The sequence below is a fragment of the Tribolium castaneum genome, chromosome 4, assembly GCF_031307605.1.
Source record: "Tribolium castaneum strain GA2 chromosome 4, icTriCast1.1, whole genome shotgun sequence".
Lineage (NCBI taxonomy): Eukaryota > Metazoa > Arthropoda > Insecta > Coleoptera > Tenebrionidae > Tribolium > Tribolium castaneum.
Window position 1 is genome coordinate 1,119,934 of NC_087397.1, and position 14,821 is coordinate 1,134,754.

The 14,821-nt window shown below is 34.9% G+C and overlaps 2 protein-coding genes and 1 non-coding gene across 12 annotated transcripts in view; 2 read left to right on the top strand and 1 right to left on the bottom strand.

The window, feature by feature from the left end:
- Positions 1-14,821, top strand: part of mub (mushroom-body expressed) — a 63,438-nt gene that overhangs the window by 31,988 nt on the left and 16,629 nt on the right. Inside the window, exon 4 of one of the 8 annotated variants that reach the window (XM_064356046.1) lies at positions 768-805. The exons of the other annotated variants lie outside the window; for them this stretch is intronic. The gene's annotated coding sequence lies outside the window, so the exon portion shown is untranslated. The remainder of the gene's footprint in view (positions 1-767; positions 806-14,821) is intronic. 8 annotated transcript variants of the gene reach the window in all.
- On the bottom strand, positions 10,141-11,579 carry LOC103312172 (uncharacterized). The gene is made up of 4 exons (XR_010333857.1): positions 11,474-11,579; positions 11,192-11,423; positions 10,201-11,144; positions 10,141-10,155 (listed from the first exon to the last, which is right to left on the bottom strand). It is a non-coding gene; the product is annotated as an uncharacterized LOC103312172 (transcript).
- LOC103312171 (uncharacterized) lies at positions 11,731-12,709 on the top strand. 3 transcript variants are annotated; one of them, XR_010333856.1, is made up of 5 exons: positions 11,731-11,935; positions 11,987-12,119; positions 12,165-12,370; positions 12,419-12,554; positions 12,611-12,709. XR_010333856.1 is itself a non-coding variant. In XM_064356371.1 (4 exons), exons 2-4 carry the CDS (start codon positions 12,207-12,209, stop codon positions 12,659-12,661), a joined length of 354 nt encoding a protein of 117 aa, XP_064212441.1. In that variant the 5' UTR covers positions 11,732-12,119; positions 12,165-12,206; the 3' UTR covers positions 12,662-12,709. The 3 variants fall into 3 exon arrangements, 2 of the variants coding, with proteins under 2 accessions (XP_064212441.1, XP_008190365.1); XM_064356371.1 differs by having other exon boundaries at positions 11,732-12,119; positions 12,608-12,709; XM_008192143.3 differs by having other exon boundaries at positions 11,734-12,119.

Genomic DNA, 14,821 nt, shown 5'->3' on the forward strand with positions numbered 1-14,821 from the left:
GGCAATGAAAACGTGTGATTACATTCCCCAAGGAAAAAGTTTTTTGTTTCCTTATGTAAGGACAAGATCTGAATGTGTTCTCCTTTCATTACCACGATTAGATTTTATTTACTAGATTTATTTATTCATTTTCTTGGCCAGTTTTTTGTATTGTATTTTATTAACTGACTTGTTTGTAAAGCTTTATTCTTTTTCATGGTAAAGGATCAGAAATCTTACTGCTAAAAGACTGAAAGCGTCACTTGAATTAAAGAATTTTTCGGAAACAAATCATTCGGTCGCTTCAGACTCTAGCTTTTCATTAGATTCATATAAAAGACACTTTGATGTATGAATGTAGGACACTTCTTTGGACGCGCTTGGACATTTCTATAAAAATCTGCTTGGTATTTGATTCCAGTGGTTTAATTTACCCAAATGTGGGACGCTTTTAGAAGCTTCCAAAGGCTGGTTATTAAAAGTTTTAATTAAAAAAGGAATTTTCTTTAAACGGAGTTTCTTCCACCTAAATTTTTCTTGTGTTTCTAGTTTTGGGGAAAAATTAGATTGGGAAAAAATAGTTTCCCTGTCAGTGCTCAGTAAAGCGCAGAACACAATCAAGCATATTACGTGTGTCTTGGCAAACTTTGAAGGGAATCGCCTTTGTTTTCGGTTCACCTACAAGGAGTTTCAGCGACGTCTGAAATCTTTGTGTTGTATCCATTTAATATGCGTTTAATGTACGAAGCCGTTGTTTTGTGGTATTTACATAAACAAATCTGTTGCAGGTAATCGACTTATTGGGAATCCCCGGTGGCCCGGAATGGTATGCATGAGTTACTAGATAGTTTTGTTGTTAATAATTTCGGAGCGCAGCTTTTAGTCCATTGAAAAGATATTAAATTTGCACGTAGACATCTCGACGGACGACCGATAAAAACGAACTCAAACAATGTAACGAAAATGGGAATTCCTTGGGGAAAATTGAAAATCTGCGAAGAATCGTGACCGATAAGAATCTGTCATTTCCCGAAGTGTCGCCAACTAACAAATAACCGACCGTTTCATTTACGAATCGATTGCCGAAACGTCTGCAATATTAGAAGAAACATGATTATTATTCTGTTAGGCAGGCGCACATTTAGTTCAGTTATCGGCCGTTCGTCGCTGCGGGTTATTGATTTATGCGAGTCCGATACGAATGACTTCCGCACGGTCGCTTGTTTCCTCCCCCGTTGCTACATTAACTCCTTCCAAGGATTATTCTACCCCCGAGAGACACCGAACTTACTTATTGCACACTCCAAACGAACAGACGCACTTTTAAGCGATCCTTAACGTTGTTCGCACAAAATACGACCAGCGATGATAACATCAACTTTAACGACACATGTAGAGGCGAAAGGGTGTGAAAATATCGAGAGTGGGATCAGCTCACCCCGGGGTTGTGCATTACTCCAAATTAATACGAATTTGTTCGATTATTTGGCAGAAAATATAACAAAAAACATGTTACAGTTGTAAATCCGATACTTATCCTTATTATGTTCCGATCAGGCTGCTCAGGGACAGGGATGTTCAGATTAGATCATATTAAGCACTGGATCAGTACATGAATTTAGGTACAAGATTATATGTTCTCCCATCTAAAATGAGCTAATTAAAAAGAATATTTTTTGTATAAATAAAATAAATGGCATTAAACAAGACCAACAGACTTTAGAAGTTTTTTCTCTTTAACTAACTTTGGATGTACGGCAACTTTATTAAATATGTAGCAAGAAATACTCGTTGGAGGGAATATTCTACTAAACTTTACTTTATCTTCAATAACTAAAAACAAAATAATACCGGCTGATTATGTGTCCGTATAGTTTGAGCCGAATTAATGGTAGAATAAAAAAGTTGTATGTGCCACTGGGATGATTATTAATTTTTTTATTTTATTGTTCTACACACAATTTTTCAAGTTTTTTTGAGAAATATTTCTTTGCATTTTTAACTTTAATTAAACTTTTTAACTTCTAATATAGCCAGAACTTTAAAATTTTGCACACTTCTAAATCGACCATTTTGAGTTCAACAAAATTATTTTCAAAATGGTTGAGCTTCCGGAACTACGAGAAATTGACGTCAACTTTGAAAGTTTAAATATTAACCACACATTTTTTTTCATTTTTAAATTCACTTTTTCAAACTGATATGTTTTTTTTTGTTAAAATTTTTATTTTCATTTTTATTTAAAATAGCACTGCTCTTGAATCCTATGCAATAACTGTTTTTTTTTACATTCGATAACCAAATTTCAACTGTCAAAATTCAAAGATAGTATGATTTTTTGAAAATGGTTATGAAAAGACAGCTATGGCTCAGTTTTTTCAAATGGAACGATCTTATTTTCTTAACTGCAGTCGATATTTATGATTACTTTTATCAACATATTCTATACTTATTACTATAGCTTTTGAAAAAAATCACAAAAAAATGGATTTTACTTTGTTATTGTCATCGTTAATATTTAAGTGTTATTATAATAATCAAGTACGCTTTGCAAAATAGTTAACAACTCACAAATTTTAATATTTTACTTAGTTTTTAACTAATTTATTATCGAATAAGCAGTTCTTGAATGAAAATGGTGGACAAATCGAACATTTCTTTTAATTAATAGCACAACTTTACTGTATTTTTTGAAATTTTACTCGATTAAAAATGAAAATAACGAACTATAAATCCGTTTTTCTGATTTTTTTCAAAAACTGTAAAAACAGATATAGAAAATTTTGCTAAAAGTCTATAAATATCGATGTTTTTTTGATTGGCATTGAAAAAACAGGTTCATTTTATTTGAGAGAACTGTGTTAAAATCATTTTTTGATCGGCATTTTCAAAAAATCGTAGTAGCTTTGCAGTTTGACAGTTGACAATCCTGACGATTTTAGAAGATCCTTCAAACCTTTGGTTATCAAATGCAAAAAGAATTATTCACTTATTTTAAAGGGTTCAAGAGTTACGATATTTTGAATGAACTTTTGTAAATGAAAATTTGCATTAAAAGATTGACATTTAAAAAGTTTCTAAATTAAAAAGTTCCTAATGTAGGCTCTAAAAGAATGAGTCTGTATTTTACGTTGTGACAAAAATTAGTTGTAATTACTACCTATTCATTCGCATATTCAAACCCACTAGTAAAACACGCACTGTTATAAATCACCTAATAGAAGTTAATGCATTTTGTTATTACATATCGTAAAATGAGTATGACTTTACTCGTAATAAAGTGCTAGACCCACAAAATACGTCAACAAACAAAGTAATATTTATATGAGGCTTGTCGTTGGCAATTCAAATAGTGGTTATTACACAGAATGTTTTACATTTATGAAATAATTAATTTACATTCTCAAATCCATTTTTGATCATTAATTTTGCTGCCAGGACCAGACCGTTTTTACCATGTTTTGACAAAACACAAAAACAACTGTACAAAGCAACCGATTAACATTAGTCCGCTAAAATCCTTTAATGTTTCAGCAGTATTTTATTGTGCACTTTTCACTAAAATGTTGATTATATAGTTTACAATAAAATTAATGAACAGCAAAAATATTTTTGGCGGAATCATATTTCGGGATAATAAATTCGGCTCTCCGGAAAATTGGAAAAGATCAAAGAGTTTTTCAAGTTGCAGTCTTTTGTTCAGCACAAAAGTTCCATAAAATATTGGAACGAACACAGAAAATGATGTATGCAAGGAAAACGCCAAGATTCTTTGCTCGCATGGCTAAGCGCACTATTGGATTCGTTCCTGCTGATCGATTAATAAATGGCAGGTGTAGTGCTTAAGTTTGATTAATGATCATCTGGAATTGCACAAAAGAATCGAAATTCGCTCGCTTCGGTTCGCTGTCCCCCCAAGAACAAAACAATTATTCATACAGTGATACAGTTAAGACCAACTGACGCGGCGGCAGAAAAGTATAAATAATGCAGGTAATGTATGGAGGTATCTCCACCCCAGAAGTTCTGAGCCCATCCGAAGTCTAAATGCATGTTACAGCTGTCGGAAGAACACATTTCCATCGACTAGAAAAGTCCGCAGTGATTGAAATTATTTCAGTGTGACCCCTAGACTTTAAATCGATCGAAAATAAAACGTAATGATTTTAATGAACAAGTGCACGCGAGTAATTTGGCATTCCGCAAACGCATCACCTGCAGCTGCCTGCACTAATTTTACAGCAGGACGGGATTTATAAATCCCCAAATCGAACATTAAAGACCGCATCGCCAAATAATGAGGCAGAAAACTGCCACGTTATTATAAGGGAATTTAATAATGTTTCCTAAAGCGTGCAAGGATTGGAAACACAAATTCTCCCATTTCGCTCCAGGCAATTGAAAGTAATTAACATTAACTAAATTGCCTTTACGAACTACTATGACTATTGAGCAAATAGTCGGAACAATCAAACACTTTTTACGCATTTAATGAAAATGAGAAGCGAGGGAATTATTTTGATATTAGGTACGAAAAATGGAAATGTGGCCGATTTTTAAACACTGAATATTGTTAACCTGAACGACTGAAGGCAAACAAAACAAACTTGTTTGCTGAAACTGCCCTAATCCCTTTTCATTTCAATTTATTTGGAAATTCAGAAACGCGAAACAATTAAATGTTACTTAATACCAGGCGTTGAATTATTCATAGATTTACGTAAAACCTGATATATTTTCTACATATTTTCCCCAGTTTAATTCCCTCCCCATTAAAAGTCCCTTATGGCGGCTCGGCCCTAATTGCCTTCACAACTTCTTCTGATCGATGTGTTTTAAATTGATTAAGAAACAAAGTTTTAATGCAAAATTAAACTATTCAAGACAATTTTGCAGTCCTGCCTTTTTAATTTAATTGCGAATCAAAATAACGCCCATATTTGAATAAAAACGTGACAGTGTTGTTAAAGACGTTGCGTTTACAATTCCTATTCAGCCATTAAAAATCAATTATTAACGCGCTTCACTCCGGGCGCCCGGACTCCCCTTCCGTCTAGATTAAATTTGCAAATTATTGCACTATTATAATCATGCCTAATGCGTCACTAATTTACTCTGTGTCAGCCTACCGTCACCTTTAATTACGTATTACCGCCTTAATCACGAACGAACGACTCCTTTAGATATGTGTCAACCGGCGGCTTGCAGATGGGGCCCAAATTTCCAGTACAGTTTTTTGGCTTAATATTGATCGCCGAGCTAAGCTTCTTATAAAGCAATCCGCAATAGAGCCATTCTGAAGAAAACAGGATAAGTAAATCCGGCGAGATCATCTTAGATATGTTGTGATAAGTCGGGCTTAAAACCGTTGAAAATTGAAAGTATGTTAAGTTGAAGTCGTTGTTACAGCCCCAAGCAGTTTGCAAGTTTGCGTATTATTGAAATTTCGCGATCAACGTTCGCGGTTCTAACACTGCAATAATCTCACCGGGGTGGTTTCAGCAACTATTGAGACGACTCTTTTCAACTTCTTTCCCCTCCGATACAATACTTTTAGTTAAATACACAGACAAGCTGCTTTCAAAACCTGATCCCAAAATGCATTTTTGCATACGGATCAGGTCTTGTTGGTGAATCAAATCTATGCCAAAATTAATTCCAACGTCAGGTGATAGGTCAAACATGCAGGAATGGGGAGACTGTCTGCGGCCTAATAATTTTATCCTTTCTGGTGACGTCATATTTAAATTTAAAGTACTTCTATTTATATGAGCATAGCTATCGTCCTTGTGAATAGCACGCGGAATAATTCGAAATTGTTCTAATTAATGTTTAAATAGCGCAGTATTGGCAATATCGCACTTGGCGTTCCCTACCTTCTTGCCCAATCGATACACAATTTATCCAAGTTGTTCGTATTTTTTTGTCAGTTTTTGACATATGTTTTTTTTTGCTAAATTTTTTATTTTTATTTAAAATAGCACTGCTCTTGAATTCTATGCGATAACTGATTTTTTTTTGCATTTGATAACCAAAGGTCAACTGTCAACTGTCAAAATTCAGGGATAGTATGATTTTTTGAAAATGGTTATCAAAAGACGGCTGTGACTCAGTTTTCTCAAATGGAATGATCTTATTTTCTTAACGCAGTCGATATTTATGATGACTTTTATAAACATGTTCTGTACTTATTACTATAGCTTTTGAAAAAAATCACAAAAAATGGATTTTACTTTATTTTCATCGTAATCATTAATAATAATAATAATCAAGTAGGCTTTGGAAAATGGTTAAAAACTGACAAACTTTAACATTATACTTAGTTTTCAGCTGATTTATTATCGAATAAGCAATAAAACAATAATATTTAATTATGTTTTTTTTAAACTCAATGAATTATGTAAAGTAACTCAGTCAATCTGCCATCGAATTTTGAACTTCTTGAATGAAAATGGTGGACAAATCGAACATTTCTTTTAATTAATAGTATAATTTTATCGTATTTTTTTAAAGTTTACTCGATAAAAATGAAAATAACTAACTAAAATTCCGTTTTTGAGATTTTTTTCAAAAACTGTAAAAACAGATATAGACAATTTTGCTAAAAGTCTATAAATATCGATGTTTTTTTTATTGCCATTCAAAAAACAGGGTCATTTTATTTCAGAGCACGCGGAATAATTCGAAATTGTTCTAATTAATGTTTAAATAGCGCAGTATTGGCAATATCGCACTTGGCGCCTCCTACCTTCTTGCTCAATCGATACACAATTTAAGTAAACGTTATTTTTTCATCTCTTATAAGAGACTAGCAGTTACTCGCGTAAATTTTAATTCTTTTCGTCTAGTTGATGGATTATTATTGTAGTTTCTGAATTTTTTGTATGAATGGGTAAAAAGTTGTTTTAATTTGGTAAAATACCTGCACTAGTTTAGTTCACTAAACTTCTAACACGTAAAATTTTGCCCAGATTTATTTTGTAAATAGCAGTTACGTCTGCTGTATAAATACAAATCGTATTGCTGAGTTGTGATTTTGTTGGTATATTTGCGTATGATACGTGCCTGCATTTCAGCATATCAATAAATGTCTGCAACAAATGGCAGGTCGGGTGATAAATTGTTGTTTTATAATTCCGGCCCAATTAATCAGAACCGGCAGTTCATTTTACTAAATAACTTCTCACCCTATCATATATTCGGCGAATCGAAAAATCGCTAACTTTTTAATAAAATTACCAAACTTTGTAATTAGCAAAGTGCTAAATTTTGATGTTTCGCGTTAACGGAATTAAACCCGCCCTTAGATTTAATGAATAATATAAGGAGTTTTCAAGCCTGATTATTTATGCATTTTGTGCAAAAAACTGTGCGTGAAAGAAATCGCCTCGTTTATGATGATTGGTCTAATCGGCTGGCCATCATTCAAGTCGACAAGGGTTAATCTATGTTAAAACCCGCCAACAACCCCAACTGTTCCAATGGCAGACTCCATTATCCTGCACCGCGACACTCCGTTTTACGGTTGTATTTACCGGAATATGTCATTAATCTTATCAACTCCTCGAGTTGTAAAATAGCGAAACGGAGACATCAGACTAGTTTTGGTGATTTTTACAGCTGACGAACTTTATTTTCGCCCCATTTAGTTAGTGAAAATTGCGCTGTACAGACTGACACAGACGTTGGCTCGGGCTTTTAACGCCGACAGCAGGGAGAGCTTTTAGCTTCAAGTCCTTTAATTCGGATTGTTGCCAAAAATATCTCACAAGTTGGGCCTAACTAATGGGCACCTTAATTGAAACTGTTTTATTCCGGCGTATTTTATCATAAAATTATTGAACCGTGTCAAACAGTGGATTTCCATTTGCATATTGAGGGGTGAAACTATACTGCTACAAATAATGCACTGTTTCATGGATTAATGATCGGAGCGCGAACCGCAAACTACCATTATGGCGATTTTTAAAATAAATCTTTGATGATTCGGTTTAATTCCAAATGTAAGAAATGCCTTTGGTTATTGTGTGTTTTAGCGTTAGATTAATCACCCACTTTATCCCGAACAGCGCGTAAATTGTGTGAATGTGCCTTAAGCATGTTGTGTAACAAAAAAGTGAGTCAATCTAATAATATAAAAGACTCTCAAGTGAGCAAGAAAGAATGACCCTCTTAAACCGCCGGGCTTTTCCCCTCATTGTGACGAAGGGGTAAAAAACAATAAGAACAAGAGAGTCTGCCAGGTTTGTTACATTTTCTCATGTCTGAAGCGAACACAACGAAATAAAGCAAATTGAAATTTAATTAATTTTATTAAGTACATTATTAAGTACAAACTTTCCGTTTCTCTTATGCTCGAATTAAACTTTCTCCCACTAACTTGGTATTTAAAGTAACTTTAATCTATTAGTCGCAAGTTTAATTAAAAGTCAACTGATTGTGCCACGTAGGAAATAAATTCTCTCCTAACCCACTTTGGAAAATGGAAGTGTAAAGAACCGCCAAAAGTGTAAAAGGATAACAGCGGCTTAAACTGATATTTCCGATTCAATAAAAGCCAGGACAAACGAATTTCAAGGATATTTCTTTTTCCAATGCGCCCAACTCAAATTTGAAACAAGAAATTTAAACCGCATAATCGAAAACTCGCAGCAAATTTAATTTGCTAACCTGGAGATTAAATACAACAATGTCACAACTATTGTAAAATTGAAAAGCCCGGTATTTCATAACTCCATTCGTTCCCAGTCCAATTATGCAATATGGCATGACCTTACTTGCAGTTACAGCGACTCGCTTCCTCGGGGAAACCCCTTAATTAGATCACTGTCACTGCACTGATACACCTACGATGTTCCCACAGGCATACACGCTCCATTATCGATACACACTGCTATAAAATTTTCACAGTCGGGAAAATACAGACTTCAAAAAATGAAAAGAAATTGTCACGACTATAAATCGTTACGGAATTTATTTCAAAATATGGATTATATGAAAACAAATTCCCTCAGAGTTTGCTCAAACGGGCCGAAAACCTTCAGCGACCCGCATCTTATTAGGGGAGAAAATGCGTCTGATGTTTCAAAGGGCTGATTTGCTCATTAGATCATTGCAACCACATCTGGATTTAGCTCGACAACAGAACTTTTCCTCCCATTAGTCGGTTTAGCGCAACTTTTATCACCATTTTTTGAGCAAAGTATATTTTTACTCAATGAATTTGAAAGGATTCGCTTTTTCTTTTGATGGCGATTTGCCACTAATTAAAAATTAAATGATAAGTCTTCTCGATGATCCGCTGAGGAGACTCGGCAAAAGTTGTCAAGTAATTGGAAAGAAACTAGCAAGAAATTGTGGGTTCTTGGGTTTAACAAGGAAGGTTTCATGAAATCTCGAGTGGGTGAACAATGGAGGGAAACTTTGTTGACAAAAATTCAGCAGAGTTCACCGATAAAATATGTTCAAAGGAACTTCTAGTGTCTAATTTATAAATTCATCGGATGGAATCAAATCTATTAACGATTCTTAAACTTGTGCACTTTTAATTGAATCTCGACGAAGAAAAGTGACAAAGTTCGGAAGGACGAGAACTCCTGATTACTTCTGACGATCTTGCTAATAATCTTTTAATTGCAATAAAACGTCGGTTGGAGGATTCTTACTCTACTTGAGAACGCGCGATAATTTTACACATAACTAGCTTATTATTCTCCGAAACGTTTTAATTTTTACCGCTACTTTCCACCCTTGTACCGTAAGGAGAGCTCGCCGGCGCAGTTGTATTTTGCGGAACTCGACTTGTCGGTTTATTGGGTTGAAATCAAATTTTGCATTGTATTTTATTATTTGACGGAATAGTAACTCTATTCTAGATAAAAGTTTCCAACTTTCTTATATTTTGTAGAATATTATATTTTGTTTTGTATCTGTTTTCTCGAGATATATGGCTCAATTTAAGTTTATGGAATAAAACATCAACTTAACATCAAATTTTACTTGTTATTTATGACCTCCGACGAGGGAAAAATACGCTACGTCGGAAAAGTAAATCGGAAGAGTAACTATTTGCTTTGCGGACGTATCTTAATTGAAATTTAAAACGTTCCTATTTGATTTCTAAATTGCAAGTTAACATTTCTGACATATTTCATTTACGTATGCATGGGGCAAGATCTGGAAAAATGAGTTTGTTTCGTTATTGGAAGTTAAAAGCTTTACCGAAAAGCTTATTAAATTCTTCTTTCAAAGGAGTCGTTCCATTTATTCTTTGACGGCTCTATCTAAAATTAATATTCGTACAATCAAAAAGAACAGCGCCGCTTGTAAATTCAACGCATATGCCACACAGAAGGAGGCAAAAATCATTAAATTATTAGTTCATTTGATCCGGGCTTTCTATACCCTTCGTAGAAATGTAGTAGCGATATTTCAGAAGCGTGACGTCCATTATTGCCAAGTACTCCATGATACCACTGGAGGCGCGACCTCACGTACGCTCTTACCCATAAACCTCATTTCAGGAATATTTTATTGAAGAGAGCTTCAAGCTTGTGTTTCAAGCCGATTTTAACATGGATTCAAATGGGAATCTTACATTTCATTTCGACCGTATTTGTACTTGTGGCCAATTAGCTCGACACAAAGGCCAGAATGATGGGCCACTAACTGTAATCTGCTCACTAATTTCTGTGTCTTTATATAAACAGTTGCCCGCAATTGTACTCCACCAAAACTAAACTGTTCTATCAGAACTACAATCTGCAATAAAGAATGGGTTTTGCTGTACAGTGAAGAAGCTCGCATTAAAGACAAAAAAAAATATTTTGTGCATTTCAGGTAAATATTGCCAGTTGTGTTTTCAGTAACAATTCATTTGGCTTAAGATCACAAACAATGTTCGTGTAATCAAGCTGATTAGATTATTTTTAACATTAAATACTTCAAGTGCTCTCACTAGTCTTGCAAGCACTTTTCAGTGCATCCGTTATTCTGTTAAAGGCACACATCCTTATTAAAACGTCCACAATTAAATTATAGCATGCAGTGTCATCGCTCACATACATGGCGCAAGCTTCTCCTCTAATTCACTTATCGGAATTCCTTTGCGTTCCGATAATTCGTGCAAAAATTTATGAAAAGTTGCAAAATCGATGGTTTCAGACCTGCAATTTCCCTCTCACAGTTATGCCAAATAAAGCTAAGAACCTACTTGAACTTATCGAAGCACGATTTGGTGTCTTCCGGCTTGATTTTTTCACTCATCAGTTTGGCATCAGTCAGCCACTTGTTGATCTGTTCGAGTGTGATTTTTTGGTATGAATTGGCGAGTTTTGTCAATGCTTCGAACTGGTTTTGGACGTTTTTTCCACAACCGGGCATTTTTAAGAACGGGAATTTTGACAATGTCACAAACAATCGATTTTACTGGCCTACCTTTAGGCCTAAAAGCAAAGTTTGGGGTCTGTTTGCTGACACTTTATTAAAAGCAAACCTTTCGGCCTGTCTGTGGCAAACCAAACTAAGCTGTGGGCGACTTCCGGAGCCTTGGACTGGTGTTTATGTAGGCTTTTAATGCTGGATATCAGGCCCGAAATTGTCTATTAATGGTAAACAATCATATTACAAAGCGAGGGCCATTGTTCCCAGAAGTAACAATGTGAAGGAAATTTGTTTTTGCTTCGCTAATGCAGAAATTGCGTGCCTTGAAAAATCTCGGCACTTTTTCGCATTAATCAAGAGGGTTTTTGTGTCATTGGCCGAATTAGAACAAACACGTTTCAAAATTTGTAGTGATTCTAATGACCGAACGAAATTTGCGGCACCAATTTCTGCTGTTTTCGCGCTTGCACAAGACGATATCTCTCCATCAGATTAATAAATGGTTCAATCAGGGGGAAGTATTCGATAAAAAAACCACCACTGCTGACACTGAAACTATTTTCAATAAATTCAAGTAAATGCCGGCGATATTTTACGTTGATTCCTGCACGAGATGATGTTTCAGTCGGTCTCGGATTGAGTTCGAGGATTTCGAAAATTTCCTAACGGATTTTGCCGAGCAGAATAAAATCTATATTGTAGAATTGGAGCGGAAATTGCTAACATGTGGTGTCCCCAACCCCAACAAGACGATTACCGTAATTTTAAACCCCGCTTAAAAATCACATCTGTGTTTGTTTCAGTGTTTTAGTCAAAATTGACGTAACGTTTGCCAAATTCTCAGTATGAATAACCAGCTGGAAAAAGAGCTGCGCAGGCAATTCATCCTGTTTTCTGCACTAAATAAAACCATCGCTGTGCCCCAACTTAACAAATGGTTCAAGCAAGCGGGCGTGTTTGACGAGTTTATCACCCATGCGGAAATTGAAAAGACTTTTAGTCACATGAGGTGTGTCTCGAAAATTTGAGATTAATTTTATCCGGGGCCCGATTTCAGGTGGCATCAGATTGATTATAAGACTTTTCTGCAGCTTCTCCAGTATTTATTTGAAACAAAGAACAAAATTCGGCCCTTGCACTACTATGTGGAGAAGCTGACCTCCTGCGGCCCTCCCAGCTCTTTAAAAATGACCGTAAAGTTTGGCTATTACTTCAAAGTTTTCGCCATTAAAGTGTATTCTTTCAGCAGGTTCCTAACGTGGAAGCACTAAATAACTCCGCCTGGAGCAAGCTGAAATAAGTTTTTTTGTTGGACTAATTTTTACAATATAGTTTATTGAAAAAAATCGATGAATCATTCTTTTCAGATGACAGTCAGAGATTAATACAGTTTGTAATTAATTTAGTGACGTCTGGGCCGAATTGTGTATTAATGAATTTTTCAAGACTTTATGATACAGAATGCTATAATGAATATTTCAACGGAATCTCTGCTAAACAGTCTCATTAATTCGGAGCTCTCCTTATTGGGAACTTATCTGACAGTTTCAAAGTTCAGCAATTTATGAAAACTGTGTGTTTTTTCCTCGCTTTTACGTTTCTTTGAGCCGTACTTTCCACTTTGACATATTTTAATGATGTTATATTCGCGATATTTGCTGAATAAATAACTGAGTTATAATAAAATTTCTAGTTAAACTCGAACCAAAGAAATCACTTCATTTATTACGATTGTTTATTATTAACTTTTTTAAATCAAGTCTAATTTCGTTACTGAAATTCAAATACATTGATTTATGGTTTCATTTGCTTGAAAAAAAGCGCCGAAATAAAACTATTTTGTCTTTCTGCAACTTGTTAAACTGCTAAGTGTTTTTTTAAATAATGCTGAAATAATAAATTTGGGCGTTAACGTGCGGTTTCCTCTCCTAAGCAGTTATCCGCGGAATAAAATTGTGCCCATGAACATTATGACACTTTGGAAGCCCATAACGGCCCTCCGAAACATAATATAAAGGCTATCATTAAGCAACAGGTGCTACATGATGGAATCTCTGTTTTTTGGGTCGTACGTGTCTTTTTCCTACGTTTGGATCGATTCTGTTTGGCTCAAGTTTTGTAAAAAATGAAATTGAGAAAATGCTGTCGTTTTTCGCGCCGTCGGTCTTTTAATTTAAAGTTTGTCGGTGGAGTTTTTCGGAAGATGGCCAATTACGAGATAAAAAATTTAATCAAGCCCATAAATTTGTGTCTAAAACGTTAAATACCTCATTTGAAACTATTGTAGATGCGAGCCTCCAAGGCTGTAAAAATATTATGACAGAGTAATACCTGCAGCTAATTTAATTTGGGGGAAGCCGGAGTTTCCTCGACGTAAAATGTGTGTCATAATTTCACGGAAGGTTTTTAAAGTCCACATTAAGGAAGTTAATTTATGAGATTCGAGCGATAAACGTAAACTGCGGATTAAAAATCCCTGTTTCCATTAAAATGTATGATTCTGCACGGGATTTCTTCGAGCTCATTTATCATCGCGGTTTTTTAATTGAGTCGAATTTAATAACAATTAGCGACTCGAGTGAATTACGACTTTGGAAGAGGTGTTGGAGTTTTTTTCTGTTCGTTTTAAGTACTTGAGATAACAAGGAAACTTGAAAAACTGAGAATATTGGGTACACAAGGGCAAAGTGAAACTCTGATCTTCGTAAGCTGCGAAAATTGCTCGGAAACCCTACAAATCCCCAATAGAAATCTGTGAGATATTCGTAGTATCACTAAACCGGCACGCTCGCTTCAATATGTAGATTATGCAGTCATAACCACCGCCTTACCGTTCAAACTCACAAATTATTATTTTGCCCAAAACTCCACCAACGTGCAATTTATCCGTTTTGGAATACAACTGAATGAAAACTCTTTTATCAGCCTGAACGCTACTACGGCTTCGAGTCCATTCAACTCCCTATTTCCGCCATAAATTCGAATGTTTTTATTGTACACAAAACGTGCCCGAATACAGCACGACAAAGTTCCAAATTGAGGACAAAGTTGTGCTTGTATTTAAGGAAAATACAGATTTTTTATTTTGGTAACTTACCTGATAACTGATTTTTTCTGCGTACAGGAAGAGTGAAAAGTTGTAACTAAAAAACTATTACGAATTTATCGATTTTCTCAACGCCAATCGATTTCCCAGATTATTTTACATATGTTAGAGTCAAAATAGTTACACTTTTTCAAATAGTATTGCCGTAATTTATTTTATATTTTTATTCGAAAAATGGTGGATGCGCCCAGTTATTTTAAAAAAATTTATAACTCAAAAACTAAAAGTCGCAGAGCAATGCGGTTTGTTCCATTGAATTTAGCGGCTTATTTTCTGTATTATACCAACTTTTCACGAGTTTTAAAATTTTAATTTTTTTTGCTAACATTTCCTGAGTAATACACTTACCTTCAA

Excerpts from the sequence above, each read along its gene's own strand:
- LOC103312171 (XM_064356371.1), top strand. The coding sequence starts at position 12,207 with ATGAATAACCAGCTGGAAAAAGAGCTGCGCAGGCAATTCATCCTGTTT. Across the intron at positions 12,371-12,418 it reads AAGACTTTTAGTCACATGAG|GTGGCATCAGATTGATTATA; the intron begins GTGTGTCTCGAA and ends GCCCGATTTCAG. Across the intron at positions 12,555-12,607 it reads CCAGCTCTTTAAAAATGACC|CAGGTTCCTAACGTGGAAGC; the intron begins GTAAAGTTTGGC and ends GTATTCTTTCAG.